The 26,476-nt window shown below is 62.5% G+C and overlaps 1 protein-coding gene across 1 annotated transcript; it reads left to right on the top strand.

Moving 5' to 3' along the window:
* The first annotated feature begins 418 nt into the window (after positions 1-418).
* On the top strand, positions 419-24,592 carry RTN4R (reticulon 4 receptor). Its single transcript, XM_059894433.1, has 2 exons — positions 419-495; positions 22,880-24,592. Exons 1-2 carry the CDS (start codon positions 474-476, stop codon positions 24,310-24,312), a joined length of 1,455 nt encoding a protein of 484 aa, XP_059750416.1. The 5' UTR covers positions 419-473; the 3' UTR covers positions 24,313-24,592.
* Positions 24,593-26,476: the final 1,884 nt, after the last annotated feature.

Below are 26,476 nucleotides of genomic sequence, written 5' to 3'. Positions count from 1 at the left end.
GCAGGGGCCGCCGCCTCTTTAGAAACGCGCCGCCTTTGTCCTGGTCCCGCGGCCCCGCTGCACCGGGCGGGCTGAGCGCCTCCCGCGGCCCGGCCCGCTCCCCCGGCCCGCGCCCCTCCCGCCGTCCCGGCCCGGCCCGGCGCGGCGAGCTCAGGTGGGCGCCCCGCCCGCCGCCAGGCCCCGCCCCGGCCCGCCCCCGCCCCGCCTGGCCCGGCCGGCGGGGACCCGGCGGAGCGCTCGCGCGTCAAACCACATGATCCCATAAAACATTCATCCGCTCCCGGCCGGCTGCCCTCGCCTCCGCGCCGCCGCCCGCCAGCCCAGCCGACCGGGCGGAGCGTGCAGCCTCGTCCCGCGGCCGGGCCGGGGCCGGGCCGGAGCTGCGGCGCCTGGATGCGGACCCGGCCGCGGGGAGACGGGCGCCGGCCCCGGAGCGACTTTCGGTCCCCGACGCGCCCCGCCCGACCCCTAAGATGAAGAGGGCGTCCGCCGGAGGTGAGTGCCGCGCCCGGGCCGGCCAGCGGGCGGGGACCGGTGCGCCCCTCCCTGAGCCGCGGGGCGCGCCCGGGCTGCCGAGGCTGCGGAGGGTTACCGCGCGGCCGCGAGGCCACCGCAGTGCTGCCCGGCCCCGGGAGGGCGGAGCCCGCGGCAGCAGGAAAAGTTGCCGCTTCCCTGGAAAGTTGGCGGCGGCGGCGGCGACGGGGCTAGTGTGGGGACTGCTGGCTGGAAGGGTGGGGTCCTGCCTCTGATCGCCCGGCCGCGAAGGGGTTAATGAGCAGGTCTGAAGAAACCCGGGTACCGAGCAGAGGTGGGGGGTGTCCAGCCGCCTCCATCCTCGACCCGCGGACTCAGCTCAGGACATCTGGTTTTTCTGGGGTTAGACCGCAGCAGGATGAATGGGGGCGTTGGCGACAGTAGAGGGCGTGGGGGGCGGGGCTGGCCCAGAGCTGTCCCCCCCAGGGGGCGGGCGAGGAGAGGCGCAGCCAAGCACCCCCTATCCGCAGTCTGAGGGCGCCTGAGGGCCCCTGCGGGCTCCGCTGAGGGGCACCAGAGGTGGTGGGGCTCCAAGCACCCCCTCCCTGGCAGCTCTCATGGGACCCTTCCCCCCTACCTGGTGTGAGGTGCTGGGGGTGACCTCCTGTAGAGGGAGTTGGACATGCCTTGCCTGGAGGGTGCTCCCCTCGTCCCCCCCCACCCCCCCTTGCCCCAGGGTGCCCTGCTTATTTCCAAGGTGCCGCAGGCTGCACACGTTTCTTTGCACGTGCACATGTCTACAAGGGCTGCACACTTGCACACCGCATGTGCACACGCATGCCAGGCTGCCCCGTGTGCACGCGTACACACACACGCTGTGGGTGCACATCCATGTCCTCGCCCCCGCCTGCTCGCCCACGGCCATGCATGCACATAGCGTGCCTGCTGTGGTCTCCACGCTTGGCGCACGCTAGGTCCCCTCCGAGGGGCCCATTCTTGTGCCTACATGCACGTGTGTTAAGGGGGAGGCCCTGGGCAGCCGGAGCTCAGAAGGGTGAGAAACCAGCTATAGGATCCGACCCCCGTGTCCGGGATTGTCCCCTCCCAGCCCCCTGGGGCTGTGTGTGTGTGAACTCGGTATGCGTCTGCACGTGTGTCTCTGTTCGCATGACCGTGTGTGCCTGTGAGCATATCGGCATGTGTCTCTTTGCCTCCAGACGTGGGTGCCCCTGTGTGCCCAGGCAGCCCGTGGCCAGGTTCCACCCAAATCTGTAGCAGAGGCCCAGGGAATGTGTGTTGGGGGCCCAGTGCCCCAGCCCAGGGTGTGAGGCCAAAGGAGTGTCTGATTCCTACCCCTCCCCCCAGGCTGGGGCAGTGGTGGCTGATGGGGGCTGGGACCCACCTAGGCAGGGAAGGCCCATTTCACACCTCCAGGTCAGCACCGTGACACACAGGCCAGACCCCCGGCATGCTCTGCAGTCTGCCACTAGGTCCAGCTCAGGGTAGGTATATGCCCACCCCACGGCTGACCCAGGGTGACCTCAGGAAAGCTCTTCCCCCGGTGCCTGGGGGTCTCCATGGCGAGAGCCTTCTTGATGAGAGGTTCTGTGGTGTGTCAGCTGCCTCAGGTGCTGTGTGGAGGTCTGAGGTAAGGGTATTGGTGACTCGCTCTCACTGTGGTGAGGAGGACCCCAGGCCAGGGCTCAGAGAGGCAGGGCCACGCCACCTGCTCTCCCCCGCACCCATCAGTGTCCTTGTCTGTAGAATAAGGACAAGTAGGTCATCCTTATAGGCTGTGTGGGGGTGAAACAGAGGGGTGGGTCCCATGATGAGGTGGGCAGTGGGGCTGGCCACTCCCCTTTTCTAAGCCTCAGTCTTTCTATCTCTAAAGTGGGTACCATCACCGCTCCCACTTCTGCTCCAGTTGAGGTGAGGAAGGAACCAGGTCCCTGCAAGGCAGAAGGCTGCTCACAGACCCTGATTCCTGGGTGTGGGGTGGCAGGAGAACAAGGGCCTGGATGTGGGTCCTGGCTTAGCCACCGACAGTGGTATGACCTTGGGTGTGCAGTTCACCCATGCCTCAGTCTCCTCACCTGTGACATGGTCAGTAGTTGGGCCTCCCTCAGGGGTTGCTGGGGACACTTAAAGGGTGAGGCCCCCACGGAGTTCTGACTCCAGTGCTTCTGCCTTCAAAATACTGAAAACACTACCCCCCTGCCCCACTCAATGGTTCCCACAGAGGGAAGTCCCCCTGGAACCCTTGCACTGCCAGCTGGACCCTCCCTCCTAACCATTTGCAGATGGGAAATAAAGGCCCATGGAGGTCACTGGGGAGTTGGAGAAGGAGGTGGGCAGGTGGGGAGGCAGGGAGGGAGAGAGGTCCCTGCGGGAGGTGTGAAGTGGCCACCGATGTGTCCCCCACACCGGGGCAGCAACTTTGCTCTGCCCCTTTCCAGCTGGGAACCTGCAGAACCCCTGACCCTTGGTTTCCCTATGTGAGGACTAATGGTCAGCCGGGGGCCCTTAGATCAGAGCTGGCTTTCTCCCTGTGGTCATGGAAGAGAGCCTGGCCCAGGGGGTCTCAACAAGCAAGAGGGCTTGTAGGGGGTCCGTAGGAGATGTGCTCGGGCTCTGGAAGACAGGGGAGGCCGAGGGCTGCCCCAGGTCCGTGGTGGGGCCCAGGGTTTGTTTGCTTTTGTTCATTGTGAGTGACAGACGGTGAGGGGCCCGATGTGTGCAGCTGTCCCAACCCCCACTCTCTAGACTCCGACCTCACCCTCCCTCCACTGCCCCCAGGACGGCCGGCATGCTGGGCCGGCCCCTCAGTGCTCCCTGCCCTGGCCTTGAATTCATGGCTTTGTGGCATGGAGGCCTGTGGCAGCTGGGGCAGCACCAGGAGGGGCCCAGCTGGTGGAGGCAGGAGGAACTCACCCCGCCAGGGCCGTGTTTCCTGCTCTCCTGGGCCTGTAGCCAGAAAGTCTCCGTAGAGCCTCAGTCTGTGCATCCAGAGAGGGGTCAGGAGCATGAAGAACCAGTGAACTGAGCCAAAGGAATGGGAGAATGGGGGTCTCAGTGAGCATGGGGAGTAGGTGTGAGTGGCACTCTGGCCCCCGGGCCCCATCCTGGGGTTCTTGATGGCTCTTGGCCCTGCACAGTCAATGAGGTTCAGGCTGCCCTGTGCCCAGGGCTCTGACCTCTGACCCCTAGGCCAGGCTGCCTAACCTTCTGTGGCCCGCCTGCTCCTGCCCCTTCCAGCGGTCCATTCCCAGATGCCACGTTTGCTTTCAGGCACCTGTTCATTCACTCACTCACTCACTTATTCCTGGCCTGTCAGACTCTCTCTGAGCCAGGCAGGTGAAGGGATGTGGTCCTTGCCCACCTGAGTTTATAGGACTAAATGCTTTAAAGGACAGGTGGCCACGGAGCTGAAAATGGCAGCCCAACCAGAGCAGCATCCGCACCCCTGCATCTCCTGGTGCCGTTGCTGGATCGTGTGGGCCCGGCCGGGTGTCTTGTGCTGCAGTTTCTTCTTTGGTCGCTGTATTTTAAACATTTTGCACGTTGGGAACTGTTCTTGTGTATCATGGGTTTGCGGGTGTGTGTGGAATCCCTTCCCGAGGATACGCCATCATTTATTTATCCAAACGTGCCTCGGCCTCTCACACTGCCTGTGCTTGTGCAGCTGGACAACCAGAGAAGTGTCACTGGTGCAGCCCTGCTAGGTCCCCCGGGGGCGTGGTCAGGTGCCCCTCCCCCAGTAGGAGGCAGGACCTGATCCCAACCCTTCCCAACCTTTTAAGTGGAGGGGGCAGAGCCCTCGGGCCTCTCCCACCCCTGGGTTTGCATTTCTGCTACTCACAAGTGGAATCTGTTTCCTGGCCTTCATCAGGATTCCGGCTCTGCTGCTGGTCCAGCCCTAGTGCAGCCGGCGCTTTGGGGCTGTCTCTCTCCTGCCCCCTTCACTTAGCCTCCACCCCGGCCCCGGAGTGTCCTTACAGTCCTGTCTCCTAGTGGGCCCGCTGCCTCTCCCTGCCTGGGGATAGAGAATGGGCCATGGCGGCCCTGTCCTACAGCCTTGCTAGTGCCCCCCCCCACCCCCGCCCCCACCGCCAACCCAGGGCAGGAGGTGGAGCTGAAGGGCAGGGCTGTCGGCAGCCCTCCCAGAGGGGGAGGGGCCCTGGGGAGGAACCGTGCTTGTCTAGGGCTGGCCCAGGTGGGCCTGGCAGGTGGTGAGCCCCGGCCAGGCCCTGGCACGTGGAGCTGGGCTGATGGTGACACGGGGAGCCCAGTGGAGGAACCGGGGTGTCAGGAGCTGACTCAGCTTTGTTCAGGCGGCCTCCCGGTGCCCCAGGGGGATGCTCTTTGGCCTAACGCCATCACAGATCACGCTCCATGGAACTGAGGTTCCACGGAATGTTGGTGGGGATTGGACAAGTGTTTCGTGGTCAAGCAAATTTGGGAATGGCTGGGTAAGAGGTGCTGACAGAGCTCCTTTACCACCCCTGTGTAACACACTCAGGGTCTAGTGTATCCAGTAACCTATCCAGTTTCCTGTTTTGGGAAACAGTGGCTGAGGTCCTTTGGAGGGCCTGGGTCCATCAGGGGCTCCAGGGTGGGTGGGCCATCCCACACAAATCCTGCAGCCAAGCACCTGGTGGGTGGAGGGATCATGCTCTCCTGGCAGCAAGGCAATGTGCAAATTTAACCTTTGGGTTTATGGCTCTATTTCTTTGCAGCAAATGTCACGGGAAATGTCAGGCTAAGGCTGAAGCTGATGGGTGAGGGGCCCATCGAGGAAGGGGGTGGAGTGCTGAGGGGCTCAGGCCAAGACGAGGCTCTAAGTCCCTCACCTCCTCCCGGGAGCCCTCTCAGATTGCCCCTCAACTGCTTGGGCCCAGCACCGTGTGCCCGGTCTGTCCCAGCCATTGTGACCTTGTTGAGATGTTGCCTTTATTTACCTCCTGCCAGAGCCCAGATGGGGTGGGCTCAGGGACCTGCCAGAATTCTCCCTGCCCTGAAGTCTGGGCAGCCATTGGATCAGCCTCTGCAGTACTGGCTTGCTGTGTGACCTTGGGCAGCACTGCCCTTTCCTGGTCACCAGAGACCTTGTCCGTAATCCACGGCTGTCGACCAGAGGTGGGATTCCCACTCGATGCCTTCATGGGTGGGAAAACCCTCTGAGTCTGAGGTGTGTGGGGTGCTGGGCTCTGGGGGTGGTGGGGGTGGGTGGCTGGCTCATGGCATCCTGTGGCAGCTCCAGGCACATAGTAGGTGCTCAGTATATAGGGAGGGGCAAAGAGTGGACATGGTAGGCAGGGGAGGGCTCAAGGCCGGCGGGGAATCCACAGCCCCCAGACTTACTGGCCTCCTGGCCTGCCTGGCAGGGCCAGCTCTGAGGCCTTAGCCTGGCCTGTCATGGAGTTCTGTCTGGCCCTTGGGTCCCAGTGGTTGGTTAGCAAACGTTTGCTGCCTCCCGGCTGTGTGCCAGGCCTGTGCAGCTGAGTGGGGGTCTCAGGCTCCTAGGTTGCCCCTGCCCAGCAGCTCCACACCGCTTTCCCTACACGTGCTGCTCTGCTCCACTGGGTGTCCTGGGTCCCCCAGATTCAGCCTGTCTGGTGGTGATCGCCCTTATACCACCTGCCCCTCCACCCCCTACATCTGGGCCAAAGGTCCATGTCCTGGCCACCTCCCTCTACCCTTCCCCAAAGTCCAGTGTCAAGTCTGACCCCTCCCTGCCCGTCCCCTTTTATCCCTCATCAAAGTTCTGCTGTGGACTAGCCCCCCCTCCCGGGCCCGTGGCCTCAGACGCCCACGTCTCCTTGCCCGCCATCTCATCCTCCTTTCAGGCTCTGAGATGCTTTCCTAAAACATGTTGCCGGCCAGCCCCTCCTGACTGAACTCTCCTGTGTCTGCCCCCCCATGAGGCCTGGACCAGGGGGTCTGGTTTGGGAACGTCTCTTCCACTCTGGCTCCCTGGCCCCAGGCCTGGCACACACACCTGTGTCTGCCTCCCCACGTCCATGTCCCTGAGTCTAGCTTGGGCCTGGCACCGGTGTGCAGGGAGCCACGAATGGTAGGGTGGCCTCAGGCAGTGCTCTGAGTCAGCTCCCAGGGTCTCAGGAGCTGGTGGTCCTAGCCCTCAGGGTTGGCCACTGGCCATCGGGCGCAGGCCAGTTGCCCAAGGTGGCTCAAGAGGGCGGTCCCCTCCAGGGCACAGGTCTGGAGAGAGAGCAGAGGTGCCAACCTTTGGGGGAGTTGCTCTAGCTGAGGGCCTATGGGGCTTGCATTGGGAGCCCAGGACTTCAGCCCAGAGCCAGCTGTGCACCTGGCAGGCCACTCACCCTCTGAGCCTCCATGTCACACAGGAGATTGTGAAGGGGGAGTCAGTGGTGAATGATGCCCACGGGACAGCCCCTGGTGGGGGCTTGACTGTCCCAGCTCCTGGGGCCCCTTCCCATTCAGGTGGAACCTCCTGCCCTGAGCTGGAACTTGCCGTGGAAATAGAGGCTGTGATGGGGCTTCGTGGGGCCCCCATGTCCCAGGGGCCTCCTCAGATTCCCAGGTCCTTCCCTGCCCTGGGGACATCATGGTGGCACTCAGGCAGGTGTGTGATGGGTGTGGGCCCCACTGTCCTCTCTGGAGCAGGAGCCTCTGCTGAGCGCAGAGGAGGAGCCCCTGTTGGGGCCTCCCTCCCCCCACCAGCCCTTCTGCATGAGGTCCTTGCCACCCATCCCAAGTGGGGGGGGGGGTCTGTGACCTATTAGTTAATGCCATGGGGACCCAAGTGAGAAATGGGGCTGGGGGGACACAGTGGGATGGGAGTGGGAGGTGCAGGCCCCAGGCAGGGCCAGTGACTGGGGGAGGGGAAGTTGGGGCCCTCATGGGGTGTCTGCCTTTCTCAGTGAGAGGCGGAGGCCCAGCGGGGGCCTGGGGCAGGTGGGTGCTGAGCTGGCTACGGTGCTGACTTGGAAGGAGGTTCAGGGTCTCCCTGCTTCACCACGTGGGTGTGAACCCTTGCCCCACAGCTCACTTTGCACCAGCCTTCTGGTGTGGCGAGAAGGAGGCCAGTGTTCCTGCCCGGTCCTTGGGCAAGACGGGAACCGGGCAGAGGGAGGGTGGGCCACCTGTCCCCCGTGTGGCCTCTGGCCCAGAAGCATCTACTGTTCCCAAAGATGTGGCTGGAAGCAGAATTCCAGAGAAAGACCAGTTCTGGCTGACTACCAGGACGCACTGGGCATCAGAGCGGTCTCGGGAGGGCTGTGGGTCCCAAGGTCACACAGGACACCCCGCACCCAGCTCTCTCACCTGCCTCCACAGCACACCCCAGCCAGGAACCTGCGAGTGGGCTCTGGTGTCCTGGGCCACCCTCACCCTTCCCAGAGCCCTGCCGTGATCCCTCCCACGCTTTCCACTGCCTCTTCCCTCCCTCTGCCCAGGCTTAGGCCTCCCTGCTCTCTCGGGACACATCCAGCCCCCACTTGTCCTCAGAGAACACAGAGCTGGCCAGTCACACCCGTCCAGCCCGTTTCCAGGCTCCCCAGGGCCTCCCGGAGGATGAGGCCATGTAAGGCAGTGGCTGATGAACCTGGTGGGGACCATGCTCTTAGATCTCCTTGGGGGCTGAGGCCGTGACCCCCAGGGCCATCTGAGGAAGCAGCAGGACTGTCATGTTGCCCTGGCAGTGAGCAACCCCCACTGTGCGGTGGCCTTCCCCACATGACAGGGACTAATGGAGGGCAGAGGGGGGGCCTGGGGCTGTGGTTCCTGAGTATGGCCTAGCAAGTGACCCCCCTCCCTTGGGGAGGACCCTCCTCACCCCTGGTGGGGTTAGCCGTGCACCACAATGCACAATCCAGATGGGGGTACGGGGATCTCTGGACAGGTCCCCGAGGGCCACTGGCTTCCACCTCTGTTCCCCTGCAAGTGCTTTCTAGCATTACTTTCAGGCCAGCCCCATGCCAGGCAGCAGGGACCTCGAGATTCTTGTGACATATTCAGCCTTCCAGGTCCCTGGGAGACACCCCAAAGCCCACTAGGTACCCAGGGGAGAGAAGTGAGGGTGTGGGTGCTGGCAGGCTGGTGAGGAGCCTGAGGCCTGGGTCCCCCACTGGGCCCTCACCGAGGCCACCCTGGGCCTACGTCTTAAAGAGGCCCTGGAGCTGCTGGCTGAGGGGGTGGGGGCTCCTGGTGCAAGCAGAAGCCCAGAGACTCCAGGACAGCCCAGTGCGTGCGGCGGGGCCCCTGGGGTGGGCTCAGGAGGCCCTGGGCAGCAGGGTGGAGGGAGTTAGGGGTCAGATGAGGAGATTGTGGGACCAAGAGGGGTGCAGAGGGAGGGGTTCGGGGAGCTCGGGCTGGAAGGATGGGGTGGGGGCTGCAGAGGTGGATGGCGGCATGCCCCAGCAGGAGGCCAGCCCACTGCTCTGTGCTCCAGCCGTGTGACACATGGCCCCTGCATTCCGGCCATGTCCAGGCTGTCTTTCATCTCCCTGCCTCAGCCCCAATTTCTGTCAGGCAGAGGCTGACACGGGGACAGGTGTGACAAGTGTCTGGCTTCCTTTTCGAAAATTGGCAAAAGAAAAACTCTCCCCATAAAGATATTCCATCTACACACCTCCTGGATGTCACCGAGAGGGCCCGTCACGGCTGAGACAGATGGTGGCCCTAATGGACTCCATTCTTCACCTGCTGCTGGAGTTGTGGCCCAGCCCCTAGGCTGGCCTGAGGCGGGTGGCGGTGGTGTGGGGGGGTGTCAGTGCCTCTACGGAGCCCTCCCGACTCCGTGGCTGCCTCCCCTGACCCCCAGATCACAGGAAGCCTGATACAGCAGGACCATCCTTGTCAGTACAAGGGGCTCTGGTGGGGCAGTATGTCCCTGGGGTGGGTGGTGGGAAATAGGGAGGTAGGGCTGCAGACCTTCACGCTTTGACCCCCGCAGCTCATTTCCTGCCGGGTGGCCAATGTGGACGCTGGTGGGTTCACTGTCCCCACGTTGCCCCGAGGCCCAGGTGGGGTCAGGCCCTGCCTGGCATGTCATGCGCACAGGGCCCCTCAGGCCTAGCTGAGGCCCCTTCCCTGCCGAGAACCCTTGGTGGGAGCCCAGGGACCGAGACCCCAGCCAAGCTCCATGCGCTCTGCTTGTTCGCCTGCTCCCTCAGTGGCACCATAGGGGCTAAGTCCAGGTTTCGGGGCGAGACTGTGGTTGGGGAGGGGAGTGGGATGGGTGTGGTGGGGCTCTGGGAAGAAGAGCCCTTCCGGGGGGGTGTCTGGGAGCAAGGAGGGGGTGCTGCCTGAGCTCAGGTCAGGCCAGGTCAGGTCACGTCAGGCGCCATCATGCCCTTGCTAGCTGTGGCTTAACTTCCCCTCCGTTAGGGGAGACGTGGCCCCTGCCAGGGGCAACAAGAGGTGCTCCCATGGGGCGGGTGGGCCGGGCATTTCCTGTGCATCCACTGTGCGCACCAGACCTGCATGAGCTGTGTGGCCTCAACACCCTGCGAGGTGGGGCCTGTCGTCTGCATTTTTCAGCCAAGGGAATGGGTTTGTAGAGGTTGGGAGACCAGGCGGGGACCCCACAGCACGGGGCTCTTGAAAGGGACTCCCGCTGCCTGGGGTTGGCCTCACCCACCCTACCCTGGGCCAGCTGCCCCATCCAGTGTTGGCACATGAGACCAAACGGAACAAACTAAAAACTCTTCTGATTTTACCAGTTCGTGTGCATTGTAGAAAAATCTGGAAAAATATACCAGAGTTTTAAGAAATTTGTTGTACTAATCAGCTGAGGCTGTCATAGCAAAATGCTACAGACGGACGCTCAAACCACAGAAATGTATTTTGCACAGTTCTGGAGGCTGGAAGTCTGAGATCAGGGTGCTGGCAGGGTCGGTTCTGGTGAGGGCTCTCTTCCTGGTTTGTAGATGGCCGCCTTCCTCACATTGCTCACAGGAAAACAGGCTCTCAGGTATCTCTTCTTACGAGGGCACTAATCCCATCATGGGGCCCCACCCTCACGACCTCATGTAAACCTAATCACCTCCCAAGGCCCCACCTCCAAATACCATCACATTGGGGGTTAGGGCTTCGGCATATGAATTTGGGAGGTGGGGCACAGACATTCAGCCTGGAACAGAAGTGAAGCTGCCCTTGGCATCAGGCACTGCTGCCTCGCCCAGTGGGGACGTCAGTGCCCCATGGACTCTCCTGGGCCTGGACACCTTTGGGACAGCCATCTCCACAGCCTCACACTTCTTACATTCACGTGACGGACGTTTATGGAGCATCTCCTGTGCCATCACCAGCCCTGGACCTGCCTCGGTCCTGCCCCGAGGAGCCCATGGCCCGGGGGTGCAGAAACAAGCAAGGCAAACCTGCCAAGTTGACCATTGAGGTGTGGGGCAAAGGGGGCACCTGGCAGTGGACAGAGGTGGGGGTTTCACGGACCCTGGGAGTGATTTGTCAAGTTCTCAGACATAGCCTCCCCCTTTTACAGATGACAGACCTGGCTCTGAGAGGCGAAGGTTGCTCGCTGTGCCTGAGCTGAGCAGGGCGACGTGTCTGGGCTGGGGTGACCTGGCTCATGACAGGGGCGAGCCTGTGACCAGGGAACAGTAGGAGGGTGGGCGAGAGGCAGCTGGCTGCCTGCCCAGTGGGTTGCTGGATTTTTCTGATGCATCAACAGAAGAGGTGCAGAGGCCTGAGCCACGGGGTGCTGCTCTGAGCAGGTGGGGCCTGTGGGGGCTGTGGTCACCAGCCAAGGGCACCCCATTCCCTGCACGTCTGCTTCCTCCTCCACACCGGGCTCCCCTGGCCCCCTGGGGCCACGCGGTGTGGGGTCAACGTGAGGGAGGCCTTTGGGGTGCAACCCTTCTTTCCTTGGCTCAGTGGTTATTGAGCACCTGCTGTGTGCAGCCCCTCACAGGTCGTCTGCAGGTGAGCAGGCCAAGGGCCTTCCAAGGGCACTGGGTGGGGAGCAAGTCTGTCTGACCCAGGCCTGGGCTCGCGCTGGGGACCCTTTTATGTTGGGCTGGGTGAGAAGGGAATGAGGATGTGAATTCGTTAGGAAAATTTTTAGGGAAAAGGCAAATGCCTTTGTCAGGCTTGGTGAAGTAGAGCCATGCCGGCCTGGGTGGGGAGGCAGGGGAGGCCAGCTGGGCGCTGGGTATGTCCTCTGTGGGGTGAAAGGCTGGGCTGCCCAGGTCCTCAGGTTTACACAGCGGGGATGAGTGGAGTGTGGCCTGCAGATGGCCCCCTGCCTCCTGATGCCTGGCCGCGGCAGTCCCCAGCAATGCCTTGGGCCTTCAGGGACTCCTTCCCAGCCTGCCCCTTCCTCTGCCAGGGGGCATCGGTGCCCTGGGTCCAGTGAGGCGGGGTGTGGGGTGGGAGAGGCCATGCTGGGCACCTGTCATGGGGGCCGGTGCTGAGGAAATGAGGCCACCCTCCCAGCCCCGCCCCCAGGGCAGCCGACCCCCTTCTGCTGCCAGGAGCGCCTGGTGCATCAGCCTCAGGAAGTAGCCGAAATACACTGACCTGCTTTTCCAGGAGGCAGCGGCGTGCCTGATCCTCCCACCCTCACTGGTGAGAAGCCGCCAACAATTTCCATCCCAAATTGATCTCAAATAAGGAAGAGTTATCACACACAATCATATAGGAATAATTTATCACTCGTTAATAAAAGAGCAATTACTTATTCACGTCACCCCTGCCTGCGTGTCATGCATTTGGATGCAGAAACGCGATTGGGGCTCTCATAGAGGCCAAGGTCAGGGGAGCCCTCCCCAGGGGCTGCAGACTCCTACCCCAGAGGCCCTGGGTTTATCCGCTGGATCCCCTGCTCCTGAGGGTCCCCAGTCTGGGGTCAGGGGGTCGGATCTGTGACCTGGGAGCAGGCAGGGCTGAGGAGAGACAGTGGGAGGGGCTGCCTGGAGGTGGTGGGACTGTGAAAGGCCCAGGGCACACATGGATCTTCAGGTTGGAAGCTGTCCCTTCAAGAGTCTGGATTTCAGAGGCCCCTGGAGCCAGGAGCTTGGAGCGTCCCTGAAGGCTGGGGGCGTCCTTGGCCACCCTTGGCTGAGCAGCCGCTGAAGATCAGCCAGACGCTGGGCTGAGCACCAGGAGGCTTCGAGAGCTCTCAGTCCCGCTTTCTCCTCCTGCACCTTGGAGACGCCTGCTGCTAACCCACGTTCGTCTCCACCTTCTGGCAGATATGCTTTATTTTCTTCTTTTTATTTATCTCTGTTTCTGAGATTTCATTGCCAAGTATGCAGTCTTTTTAAAAAGATAACACTGTGGTCGGCCATATCTTGCTCAAAGTGAAAGCCTGCACCCAGCCCTCAGAGGCTGGTCTGGGGCATTGGTTTGTAGCCCTCCTCCAACCCACCTGCTGTTGCCATGTTCCCTGTTTTTCCAGGTGGTTATCTTCACGTTTCCATGTCTCCTACCCCAGCCCCCTCTTCTCCAGCACACTCCCCAGTGTGGCTGTCTCACTACCGACAGTTAAATTCATAACCAGTGTTTCCTAATCCAGGTCACATAAATGCTTGTCACTGCCTGACCACAGGGGGTGACCCTCTTGCTCTCGTCTGGCCTTTTGTTTTTCCTGGAGTTCACAGTTGACTTTGTCTTTTTTCTCTTGTCCCATATGCCACCCTCATGTGCTTATTCTCTGTGTCAGGCATTCTACTGGGTGTCTCGTTTTCCCCAGGGGAAGTCTCCCTCTAGGCCTTTGTCATGCTGTCCCCTCCTGGGCTGGGCATGCTGTGGCCCCCTCGCAGCCACCCCTGACTGCCTTTCATCACCCAGTGTTTCTTGGGGTTCGTGTTTATGTCCTGTTTTAGCTGAAGCGCATTCCCAGCTAACTATCCAAGGAAAGCACAGTGAAGAATCATTCTATGAGCCCTTGAATGTTAGCAAATCTATTCAAGCTGGATTGGCCCAGTCCAGAATTCCAGGTTGAAAATAGTTTCCCCCCAGAGTTTTGAAGCCGTTGCAGTTTTGTGGTCTTCTGGCGTCCAGTGTGCTGTGGAGAAGTCTGCTGCCGTGTTCCTGTTCCTCTCTTGACCCCCAGAGACCTGAAATCACACTGTGAATGTCACGTGTTGTGCCAGGCACTCACCCAGGAGAGCCTTCAGCTCTGGGAGATTTTCGGGTATTATTTCTTTGATAACTTTTTCCCTCTATTTTCTGTTTTCTTTCTGGAATTACCTAAGACAGGTGTTGGATCTGTATTTGTCTTCTGAATGTCATCATTTTTTCCCTGTTTCTCTTTTTGTTTTTCTTTCTGGAAGACTTCCTTAACCTTGTTTTCCAACCTCTCTATTGATTTTTGGGATAATTTTAGCAATTCTATCTTTAACTTCCAGGGACTCTTCTTGTTTTCTGATGGCTCCTTGTTCATAGCACCCAGTTCTTGTTTTAAATCCTCTTCTATCCCTACGAGGACACTGATTAGATTTTCCCTAATTTCTATCTATTCGCTGCACTGTCTCTGCTTCCTCTGGAGGCATTGCCACGATTGTCGGCATTGGCACCTTTTCCAGACACCTGGTTTTCTGGTAGCGTTTACTAGGGAAGCATGGAAGGTGGTGGGATGCTCTGCTGAAAGTGGGGTTTGTCGACTGGCAGGTGTGGGTGATCAGGCAGGAGCTGCTCTGGACGCCCCGGAGGCCATGGTGGAGATCCTTCCTCTGGACATTTCTCCGGGGGAGCAGCCTCGTCGCCCTGCTCCCTAACCCCTCAGCGAGTACTGCATCACTGTCGTCCTGGGTCTGGGGTGGGGTGAGCACAGGTCTCTAACACGGGTGGAGGGTGGGCACAGAGGGGCCCGCCGAGTGTGCCAGCGCTGCGGGAGGAGCAGCAGCAACTTGTGAGGCCATTCCATCTGTGCTGGGCTCCACGCCCGTCTCCGAGCCTCCTCCCTCCGCTGAGGCTGAGCTCAGTGGAGGCAGGGAGGTTGCCCTAGGTGTGTTCGCAGCATGGCCTGGCTGCCGTGCCCTCCTCCCACCCAGATGCAGCCTCTCATGGACAAAGCAGGGCTACCATGCCAGGCAGGAGGGGCCTCAAGACAAGTAGAGTGATCAGCATGGCTGCGGATGCCACCTGTGAGCTGTGGGCCTCTCCTGCCTGGGCTCCTCGCCTCAGACAGGGCTGCCCAAGGTCAGAGCGGCAGAGGCCCCACACCAGCCCCTGGGGAGGCAGGGTGTTGGCCACAAAGCCAGAGCCTGGGTGGAGGTGCTCAGTGGGGTTCCAGGCTGGAAGCATCTTGGGGCCCCGGGGAGGTGGGTCCTGGCCTGTTGTCATCCTCATGTCACTGCTGTAGAGACAGCTTCCCCAGCCCCTTGGTGAGGGTGTACAGAGCTGGCATCTGAGCCCAGGGCTCCTGGACCCTGGGGTCCACCTCGGGCAGCCCATGGAGCGGAAAGCTTGGGCCAAGGATAAGCCTCTCTGGGGGTCAGAGAACACAGAGCATGTGTTGGAGGGAGGGGCTCAGCAGCTCACCTGCTACAGGGGCGCTGCTTCCCCTTTTTGTTATCTGGGTCACTTGGGGCTCAGGGCCTGCCCTGGTCACTTGATGTGGCAGGAGGGGGGTCTTGGACCCCGTGCCCTGGTCTTGCTGGTTCCCTGTGGTCACCGCACCTTGATAAGGCTCAGTGCCCTTGTCTGAGGAGTGGGGTTGATGGTCATCTCCTCGTGCTGTGGGATGTAGCAAAACCTCCAGGAGTGAGGGACATCTGTGACTTGGGCATTCCAGGGAGGCGAGGGCCCCATCTCCCCCCACTCTCCCCTCCACTGGTGCTTGGTGCTGTGTGAGGCCGGGATGTCAAGGTGGATGGACAGGGCCTCCCTGGGAGACAAGCTCGACCAAGAAGGCCCTGAATGGCCTCAAGGCACTGCTGCTGGAATGCTCAGGGCTGTCTCGTGTCTGCCCAGCGCTGGCCACCCACTCACTCACCTCTGGGCTGGTGGGGGTCTCTCCTCCTCAGGACCCCACACCCTCCTCTTGGGCTCTGTGGCCAGGTCACACAGGGGTTGGCTCGCTGGCCCACTAGCATCACACTGTCCACTTGGCTGGGAGGAAGGGACACAGCAAGTCAGTTTTGATGCACTTCCCAAGATGTTAGGATTCAGGCCTTGGCTGACAACTCTTCCCATTTAGGAACAAATAACAAAGGTGGGACAACTCGGTCCAGGAAAGGAGAGAGGCACTGGCGTGCAGGCTGCCTTGCCAACAGGCTTCCCCGGACCATCCTGTGGACCCACGGCCCCTGGATGCAGTGACCTCAGCTGGTGGTGACTCAAATGGGAGCATCTCAGGCTGAGGGTCCTGGGCCCCACACTTGCCTCTGGCCAGGGGTGCTCAGCAGACCATGCTGGTCCTCCCCACGGTCTTTCTTGGCGAGTGCTGCCCCCCACCCTCACTCTCCCAGCTCAGTTTCAAAGCCCCCAAGCACCCTGCCCATGTTAACCCCTTCTCGGGGCCCAAGCCACCCTGGTCGGGAGCGTTTGCGAGAACTCGGCTCTCCTGGGACAGCGAAGGTGGGCTTCAGTCTAGCTGCTCCCTCCAGATGGGGCTAATCCACAGCGGCCCAGAGGCCGGACGGGCTGATCCCCAAGGGTGAGCGGTTGAGGGCCTCCAGAGACCTGCATTTGTCTTCCCATAGCCAAATAGATCCTGCTTGGGCAGAGGCCACCGCCTGCCTTGTCGGTGATGTTGACAAGTGCCAAGGGCTCGGGGACACCTGGGAATGTGCCCACCCGTCAACTCCCACCACAGAGGAGAGCAGAACCCCTCGGCCTGGCTCCTGGCTCCTGGTTGGGGCTCCCATGTCTGCCAGCCTCTGCACAGCAGCCCCTCTGCTGTTTGGCTGGCTCGCCTCTGTGCCCTGATCACGCAGGCCCCAGCAGCACAAGTTCCAAGAGTGCGTTCCTATTGTGTGTGCCCATGGCGTGCACCCCACCACCCCAAGCGTGGGCTCCTGCGCTGCATCTGCCCTGTTGGAGGCTGCCGTCAGGGCCTCGCAGGAATGGTCAGCTTCGTGTTGGCGGTAGATGCAGGGTCCCGGGAGGAGTGGGGGATGGATTGCGGGGAGGGCAGGACCCATGCTGGCCCTGCCAGGCTAGGCATCCAGTCCTGGACAGGAGCTGGCAGTGGACGGGGATCTGGGCAGGCGGGTGGGCATGGTGGTAGGTGTGTGGCGGTAGGTCCCAGGCCCTGGCACGGGGAGTGCCCCTTCTCTGAGCCTCCCTGGGGCAGGGGCATGTCGGCCACTGGCCAATTTCTCATTAGCATCCTCTGAGGACTTGAGCCTACACTGGCCCCCGGATTGAATTAGCCTCAGGACCCTGATGAGTTGGTCGTGGAGACAGAATTCTCCAGGTAATTAGGCAGCGGGCGTTTGTTGGTGGCCTGATGGAGTGGGGGGTTTGCTGGGGCGGGGGTGGGGGGACGGGGATGTCCAGACTCTGGGGGGGAGGAAATGCTGGCTGAGTCTCTGCTGCAAGTGTGGGTGTGGCCTGCATAGGCAGGGTCCTGGGGCTGGACGAGGCTTCAGATGCTGGTGTCATCAGCCCTCCATGTGGGGCTCCTGGGTGGGGGCCGAGGGAGGTGGGCTCTGGGTGAAGAGCATGGGGACTGGACAGGGCGAGGCTCCAGAGCCTCCAGGCTGGCAGCCTGGCCTTGGCCAAGGATGGATTCCTGAGGCCTGCTGGCTGGGCCCAGTGTCCTGCCCATCAGAGGGTGTTCTTGGACCCCCACCCTGGCAGTGAGCTCCAGGGCTCCTCCCTTGATGTCTGCCTGCTGTCTGGGGCCAGCTCAGGGCTCCGTGGTCCCTTCAATCCCCCACGTGACACCTGTGGTCAGCCCGCTCCTGGACCACAGGTGTGACAACCAGGACCACATCCCGACCACAGGGCGCCCCCTGGGGAACACGCTGGTGGGTGGGCTCTGCATTCAGGGCCTCCAGCTCCCAGGCAGGCCAGACCCTCCCCCGCCACTCTCTGTTTCCTTGCCTTGAAAGGTCCCAGAGCTGCCTCCCAGGTGCTGTGTCGGCTGGAAATTTTGGGTTCCAGGTGGGGCTGATGGGTGAGGTAAGGGTGGGGGAGCTTTAACTTTTTACTGCCCAGCAAGGCTTTTCAGCAACTGGATACCACAGGGCTGAGAATCCTACCGGCTCCTGGGCTGTGAGCAAGAGACCCCCCACCCCCCACCAAGCCTCATTTCCTCACCTGTAGAACGGCTAAATACACTAGCCCCTGGGAGAGCTCACCAGACAGAGGGACCTGGCCTGCTCACCCCGGGTCCACCCGTGCACAGTGCAGTCAGGAGGCCGGCTCTGCCCACAGTGGGCCTCAGTTTCCCCCACTGCACGCAGCTTGGCCTGGTGTTTGGAACTGCTCAGCCCTGTGTCCAATACCCTCCTGCCATGGTAGGTCACCTTGCCCATTATCCACCTGGCCAGCCCACCCTGCCCTGCCCCACAGCTGCGTCCTGAAAAGATCAATAAGGAGGGGGCCTTGAGGGGCACAGCCGGGCAGGGAGCTGGTAGCCACACCTCTGGAGACACAGGGCACTATTGAGGGTGGGCTGCCTCACGGGAGTGGCTGCCACCCTCCTCCCTGGCACCTGAGCTAGGGAAAGGGCCCAGGAAACGCCCTGGCCACGTGTGCTGCCACTGCGCATGTCTATGACTGGAGGACGGACGGAAGGTGGGTGGTGAGTATGAGAAACAACTATGACCAAGGGGGGACAGATGGACGACGGGGGCGGGTGGTGAGCCTGTCGTGAGTTGGGGGCTGGCAGGGATGGGAGGGGTATGGGTGCAGCCGTGACGGGTGCCTTGACCCTCTGTGGTGTGTGGACGCCACTGGCTCCCACCCCCGCTCGGAGCTATTTCTGGCCTGGCTGTGCTGACTGTGGCCTCCTGTTCTGCCTTGTAACTGCGGTCTGTGACATGACCCTTCATGGGACGTTCTTGGTGTTCGAGAGGGTCCTGAGCAGACTGATGTCCTAGCTATGCTACGGCGGTCTGGCCCCTCCACAGACGGCTGACCCCAGCCTCCAGGGGGTGGGCAGCAGCTCAGAACCTCCCGGGAAACGTCCCCTCCCAGCCACCAAGAGCACAGGAGGGAGCTGCCCACGCTCTCCTGCCGTGGCCACATAGTGGCCTTTCTTCAGGCCTGGGCTGGATGTCCCTCCTGCCCCTTCTGGCAGCTCTGTGACTCCTTCTCTTGCCCACCTTTCCTCCTGGACCGGCTCTGAGTGGGAGCAGGCCATGGCTTAATTGCTCACTGCCTCGGTTTCCTAATCTGTAAAATGGGCTCATGACACCAAAAAGAAAATTGATTCTTATGCAGCTCCAACTCACGCCTCTTTATATCAGCTGGTGGACCCTTGTAACGACCCCCAAAGGGGGTGTTACAGCCACCCCATAGCCGCAGGGAGGCATAGAGGCCCGAGGGCACTGAGTCCGTGCTCTGGGCTTCCAAGGCTGCCAGCCCTGTGCCATCTCTTTGGCCTCGCTTGTGGGGGCAGAGGCATCCCCATGAGACCTCAGGGGAGCTGCACTCCTGCAACCTCAGCCCAGGCTGGGGGGCCCCGGGAGCGGCAGGGGCCAGGGAACACACTGAAGACCTCCCCGTGCCTGCAGCCTCCAGCACACCCTGTTTCTGAGCTGCTGACCTCAGCAGCTGCCTGCCCGCTGCCCACTGGCTCCTGCGGCTGCTGGTGACTCCCCAGAAGCCTCCGCCCCTCCTGGCTCCCCTCCCTTCTGCTCCTCTCTCCTGCTCCCTCCACCTTCCTCCCCGCCCCCTGCAGTGCCCAGGAGCTGGATCAGGGTGAGCAGTGCAGATGGCCTTCGAGGCCTCTGGGCCTCGTCAGCTGGCCCGGAGGAGAGACCCTGAGCAGAGTCTGGTCGCTGTGCCCCCATCCCCAAGGCCGGAGTGGCTGGTCCTCCACCAACCATAGCCCTCGTGCCCCTGCCCCAGCTCCAGAGCAGACCTGGGCTAAGGTGGGGGCTCCTAGCCGTGACCCAGGGGTCCCCTCCATGGGGAGGGCACTAGAGAAAACCCCTGACCCATCCATTCTGTGCTGAGGCCCGAGGAAAAAGGAGGGATGGCGGAGGAGGGGCTGGCTTGGGTTTGCGGGAAGCTAGCTGAGGGGGCCTGGTGGCCTGGTGTGGGACCAGGACCCTGGTGTGGCATGGTGTGCCTCGCGATGATTTCTGTGTATGAGAGCTGGGCGGGACTGTTTTCTCACCCTGTGTGCAGGAGGCAAGCTCCCACTGGACCCGGTGAAGCAGGGCGTGACTGGGAGGTAGGGCCAGGGGAATGGGTGGCTGGCTGGGGCCAGTGGGAAGGTTGGGGGGAGAGAAAGGAGAGGCAGGTGAGGCAGGGTGCAACCTGGGGGCCTCTGATGAGTGGGCAGGACCAGCGAGTGCAGATCTGCAGGCCAGAGAGGCCTCAGGCTCAGGGAACTGCAAAAGCCAGGGAGGATGGGTTGGGAGGTGGGGGATGTGGGATGAGAGGATGGGCTGGGAGGACAGGCTGGGGACGGGGCAGGGGGACGGATGGGGAGGACTTTTAGGGTTGGGAAGGATTAGGTGAGTGATAGGGTCCAGGGGGTGGGGCCAGGGGACACCCTCCCACTACCTGGTGGGGTCTCCAGGCCCCTGCTGTGAGAATGAAAACATGACACAAAGTTGGGTTTGATTATCTCATAGAAAGATACCCCCTCTGCTTGCTCAGCAGAGGGGTTGCCATGGAGACCAGCGGGCAGGCCCCAAGGGGGCCAGGCTGGAGCCAATTACTGTGGCTGAGGCGAGGAGCGAGCCCACCGCTGGCCGCTGTGCTGACAGCAGGGCTCGTGCTGAGGGACCGACCATCAGAAGTTGGTTTCCGAAAAGCAGTTGCCTCGGCGAGAGGGGAGCCATGTCTTTGTGCCTGTTGCCCGCTTCCTGGCAGGGCCGAGCCACATGGCTGCTCTGCCACTTTCCCCCATGCGTGGCTCAACACTGGTGCCTATCTCAGGGCATTCATAGAGTGGGCACGGCCCCAAGCTCATGGCTTATAGCCTTCTGGGGGCCCCGCTTAGCAACAGCTGGAGGCTGGAGGAGCCGGCCAGTTCCAGTGGTCAGCTGACCCCAACCCAGCCAAGCTCACAGACCATGGCTGCAGGCCTGGGAGCCAATGGTCAGGGTGCAGTGGTAACAGTGCAGTCAGTGATGTGGTGGGTATGGTCATGATGGACGGCCGCTGGCAGCCAAGTTGGTGGTGCGGCCCAGCCCGTGGTGGTGAGGTCCAGAGTCTGGCCTGATGAGTACCTGGGGCCCCACCTCACCCTGCCCCAGATTGTCCTCTGCCACAAGGTCTTGGGAGCAGGAAGTACTGTTTTCATAGCACAGTCACATCCCATGGCAACAGTGAGATGCCGTGGGAGCTGGCTTAATCAGGCCCGACTTTCCAAAGGAGGCCCATAAGGAGAGAGCCAGGAGAGGATGCCAGCAGTTTAAATAGAACAGCTGAGATGCCCCCTCATGGCCTCCTGTGTGCAGCCAGCCCAGGGAGGGGCACCCAGGGCTTGGGCAGGGGGTGGTCCTGGGGCTGCCATGTCCCCAGCAGCCAACAAATGGCCCAGCCCCAGTGGCCACCAGAGCACAGGAGACAGAGGAGGCCCCTAGGCTGTGCAGACGGTGCTCCCAGTACCTGGGGACCAGAGTCTGGGAGGGCGTATTCCTTGTGACTGCTGGACATGCCCGGCTTGCTGGGCCTCTGGGCTTGGGGCAAGTGTCTGCACTGGCCCTGGCAGAGAGGACCTAGTGGGGGTTTGGGGCCCAAGGTCATGGTTCTGGGTGGGGGCAGCTGGCCTGTGGTCCCCTCCTTTCTCCCTCCTGGCTCCAGCCCCAGCACTTAGCCGGCCTTATGTCTGCAGAATCCTGCTCTCAGCTGACTGCCAAGGAAGGTGTTCGCTGTCAACGCAGGTGTTAGCTGTCAACGAAGGTGTTAGCTGATAACTCAAGTGTTAGCTGATAAGCCATAACCCTCCCAGGGGGATTCACATTTTAATAGACTTACTCCTGAAGGCGGAAAGAACCTTCAGCATTCAAAGCGGTGGCTCTAATGGTGGGATGATAGGCAGGGAGCTTAGTATTGGGCATGTGGCCCTGCTGGTGAGCCCAGCCTGGATACAGCACCCCAGGAGGAGTCTGCTACCCGGTCTAGGTCTTTGGTGAGGCCCTGAGATGGGGGAGGGAAGAGGGGAGCTGCAGCCCCCTGGGCTGGGGCGGAACCTGCTGGGAGCGTGTCTTGGCAGGAGCGTTGGGGGCAGCTGGACTGTGCAGAGATTGACTGGCCGGGAAGGAGTAAGCTCCTCGCCCAGGGAGGAGACCAAGCAGAGAATGAGGCTGAGGGGAGGAGGCTGCAGGAGGTGTTCTGAGCCAGGCCAGGAAGCACTAAGCGGCGGTGAGGAGGGCATGTGCAGGAGGGAGCAGCCTGCCCGAGGGGCTCACGGGGCAGGGCTGCAGTGCTCCCCAAGCCCTGGACCTGCCTGCCCTGCTACGCCTGCCCTCAGGGCCTAGGCTCCTGATCCTGTGATGGCAGAGTTGCTCTGGAGCCTGGGGCTGCTGTGGCAGTTTCCTGTGTCCTGTTGGTGGGACCCAGACCCCTGCAGGAGGGCCACTGGGGCTGTGGCTCCCGGCTTCACCAAGGCCCCTGCAATTTCTTCGTTAAAGCACAGCTCCCCGAGGTGGGGAGGTTCCCTCAGAATCCAGGCAGGCCTTGGCCCCAGGGGCTCTGGGGGCCTGGGCAGGGCACCAGGTCTGAGTCACAACCCCACCCTTCCTGCAGCCCGAGGACGCTCTGGGAGGGCTGCTGCGGAAGCTGCCAGGAGGTAGGCCTGGCCATGATCCTTGGCCCAGGGCTCCTCTGCATGAGCGGGGCTGGCCTGGTGCTCCAGTGTTTGCCAGGGCCTCTCTCCCTGCCTGGCCTGTGGGCTGATGGGACAGGGACAGGCTGGGTCAGTGCTGGGACGGACAGGGACAGCGGGCAGGTCCACGGGGGCTCTGTGTTCACTGGCGTCCGAGAAGGTATCTGCAGGTGTGCATGTCCATCCCAGGAGGCCTTCACTTGGGCCTTGGGGGTGACCTGCTAACCCCAAGTGGCAGGGGTGCGGGCGTGTTAGCTCATGTGTTTGAGTGCCAGGCAGGGTGACGTGGGCATCTGCAGGCGACGTTTCCCGGTGTGGAGCTTTCGACCTCTTGGAGGGCTGTTGTGCAGCAGCTTCCACCTGGCGGGTGGGGCAAGGATCACAGCACCTGAGTTCCCAGGGGCGGCAGCATATCCTGGGCCCAGCCCCAGCCCCTCCTGCACAACCCCAGCCTTGCAGGAGCCCCTGCCCACTAACTGCCCTCTGCTCTGCCCACAGGGAGCCAGCTGCTGGCCTGGGTGCTGTGGCTGCAGGCGTGGAGTGTGGCGGCGCCGTGCCCAGGTGCCTGTGTGTGCTACAACGAGCCCAAGGTAACCACAAGCTGCCCGCAGCAGGGTCTCCAGGCCGTGCCTGCCGACATCCCGGCTGCCAGCCAGCGCGTCTTCCTGCACGGCAACCGCATCACATACGTGCCAGCCGCCAGCTTCCATGCCTGCCGCAACCTCACCATCCTGTGGCTGCATTCGAACGCGCTGGCCCACATCGACGCTGCCGCCTTCGCTGGCCTGGCGCTCCTGGAGCAGCTGGACCTCAGCGACAACGCGCAGCTGCATGCCGTGGACCCCGCCACGTTCCAGGGCCTGAGCCGCCTGCACACACTGCACCTGGACCGCTGCGGCCTGCAGGAGCTGGGTCCCGGCCTGTTCCGCGGCCTGGCTGCCCTGCAGTACCTCTACCTGCAGGACAACGGGCTACAGGCGCTGCCCGACGACGCCTTCCGCGACCTGGGCAACCTCACGCACCTCTTCCTGCACGGCAACCGCATTCCCAGCGTGCCCGAGCGTGCTTTCCGCGGCCTGCACAGCCTCGACCGCCTCCTGCTGCACCAGAACCATGTGGCCCGCGTGCACCCACACGCCTTCCGGGACCTCGGCCGTCTCATGACACTCTACCTGTTTGCCAACAACCTCTCTGCACTGCCCGCGGAGGCCCTGGCACCACTGCGGGCCCTGCAATACCTGCGGCTCAACGACAACCCCTGGGTGTGCGACTGCCGGGCGCGCCCGCTCTGGGCCTGGCTGCAGCAATTCCGCGGCTCCTCATCCGAGCTGCCCTGCAGCCTGCCCCCGCGCCTGGCCGGCCGCGACCTCAAGCGCTTGGCCACCGCCGACCTGGAGGGCTGCGCTGTGGCCACCAGACCGTCCCGTCCCTTCTGGACCGGCGGGCCTACCGATGAGGAGCTGCTGGGGCTGCCCAAGTGCTGTCAGCCGGACGCTGCGGACAAGGCCTCGGTGCTGGAGGCCGGGAGTCCGGCCTCGGCTGGCAACGCACTCAAGGGACGTGTGCCGTCTGGCGACAGCCCGCCGGGCAACGGCTCTGGCCCACGACACATCAACGACTCCCCATTCGGGACCCTGCCTGGCTCGGCCGAACCCCCGCTGACCGCAGTGCAGCCTGAGGGCTCCCAGCCACCAGAGCCCCCCACCACGGGCCCTCGCCGGCGGCCAGGTTGTTCCCGCAAGAACCGCACACGCAGCCAGTGCCGTCTGGGCCAGGCGGGTGGCGGGGGTGCGGGGGCTGGAGGGGCTGGTGGGGCTGGCGGGGTGGAGGGCTCGGGTGCCCTGCCTGGCCTCGCCTGTAGCCTCGCCCCCCTGGGCCTCATCCCCCTGGGCCTCGCGCTGGTGCTGTGGACGGTACTCGGGCCCTGTTGACCAGCCACCGAGCGCAAGGCCTCTCTCAGCAGCCAGGTGTGTGTACATACGGGGTCCCTTCCCGCTGCCAGCCAGCCCCGGGTGGCAGGCCCTCCCTGACGGCGCCTCCCGCCTGCCCACCCGCCTGTCCCATCTCCACCCCGTCATGTTTACAGGGCGTGGTCGGGGCGTTTGTTCCAGAACGCCACCTCCCGCCCGGATCGCGGTATATAGAGATATGCGTTTTATTTTACTTGTGTAAAAATATTGGACGATGTGGAATAAAGAGCTCTTTTCCTAAGCTGTGGCTTCTCAGGCTGGGGGTTGCTGTGAGCCGTGAGAGGCAGGCGGGCCCTGGAGGTGCAGCCCTGCCCCCGTCATGGCACATGGAGTTCCAGGAAAGGAAGGCAGCTGCCTGGTGGTATGGTCTGAGCTGCAGGCAGCTCGACCCTTTTCAGCCCAGCACTTGTGGTGGCCATGAAGACTGACCTCAGTGTGCCTTGGCCCCCTCCCTCCCGGCTGGGCTGACAGCGGTGTCTGAGAGAGGTGTGTGTCCAGCACAGACCATGCCCAGCCAGACAAGGCTGCCTCTGTGGGGACATCTGCTCTGCGGTCACACAGAGTCCCTAGAGGTCCCAGCCTTCCAGCCCAGCTTTGGCTGCACCCCGTTCCCATGTGGGTTGAGGTGGTCCCAGGAGGAGCCTGAGATCCAGGAGGACCCTGTGCGGGTGGGCTAGGGTGGTCCTGATGGAGTGCTGGGAGATGAGGCTGACCCCCCCCCCTTCCAAGGCCTGGCAGGGGCCGTGTGCCACCCTCATTCCACTGCCTGTGGTCTCATGCCAGTGCTGTGGCCATGCCGGCTCCGGCGTGTGCCCAGGGTGCCGCATACCTACACCATACCGCACACACGTGCACGCACAGGCGGGGCAGGGATCACGTGTGTACACATATGCACGCGCATGCGTGCTCACACCCAGCACAGGCAAAAATATGCACATGCACATTTTCTCAGTCCTTACTGAGCATGAGGACTCAGAAACAAAAGAGGCCACGTGGCCATCCCACCATCCCCCTCGGGGCAGGGGCCTGGGAGAGCAGGAAGAGGGAGGAACACACCGTGAGTTGGGAGAGGGAGTGGGGGAACGTTGCTGGTGGAGCCAGATGGCCGTGGGGGCGGCCAGGGCTCCAGAAGCCCAGGGGAGGGGGGAAGGGAGGGGGTGTGCTCAGCAACCAGGCCCTGCTCCCCCACCCGGCCCCTCTGTGCCCATGGTAAGAGCTCAGACCCTCCCTGCCCCAGCCCAGGGCAGAGTCAGGGCACTGTTGGGGGAGGGTCCCTGCCTCTCCTGTCCTGCCCGTCCCCCTCCTCAGCCGGGTCCTCCCACATGCCCCATCTCTTCTTCTAAGGGACCCTTGGGCCTGGGCCCCCTGGCACCCCCTGTGTAAGCCCTGGCAGTTTGCCCCTCTGCACGGTGGATGCGGGTACATCTGAGTTCCAAGACCAGACCGCGCTGCCCCCAGGCTCCAAGTGGGCAGCATGGGCAGGCCCCTTTGAGCCCAAGAGACCCCATCACCCCCTTAGACAGCCTCCACACACACAGCTCCGTGCAGTCTGGTGTGGAGGTATAGGGCAGCCTTGGTGACCATCAGCACCCCCGGACACCGTCCCTGTGACTGCACAGCCAGGCCGGGAGTCTGCCAGCCTGCGCCTGGGCGTTGGTGGGCAGAGGGAGCGTAGGCAGGAGTTTCTTTATCAGTTTTCTCCTGAGCAGCCCCTGCCATGCCCAAGAAGACACAGCCAAGCTGCTAAATCCGGGGAGGGTGCAGGGTTCTTGCTCAGCATGGTGGCCCCTGGGCTCCCACCACCTTCCTGGCAGCCAGGAAACTGCAGACACGCATTTGCAAAGATCTTTGAGGCACACCTGAGCTCCTCAGCTTGCACACCTCCTGGGATAGGGTGCTCACTACCTCTATTGAGCCTGCTTCTTGCTGAGAGACACCCATCTGCCCTCAGGGCACTTTTCAGGCTGACTGTGCCTGTCACCACCAGCTGGCCCTCAGGTGGGGCCTGGGAGCCCCCCAGCAACTCAGGAGGCTGCAGGGCCCCATGCTGAGCTGGGACTTGGCTAACCCCCAAATGCCATGCCTCCACGGCCAAATGCTCCTCCTGGCACTGCCAGAGCCCCAG

Source organism: Balaenoptera ricei, chromosome 14, assembly GCF_028023285.1.
Source record: "Balaenoptera ricei isolate mBalRic1 chromosome 14, mBalRic1.hap2, whole genome shotgun sequence".
NCBI classification, from domain to species: Eukaryota; Metazoa; Chordata; class Mammalia; order Artiodactyla; family Balaenopteridae; genus Balaenoptera; species Balaenoptera ricei.
The sequence above is the reverse complement of the archived record's forward strand: the minus strand, read 5'-3'. Positions and strand labels throughout refer to the sequence as shown.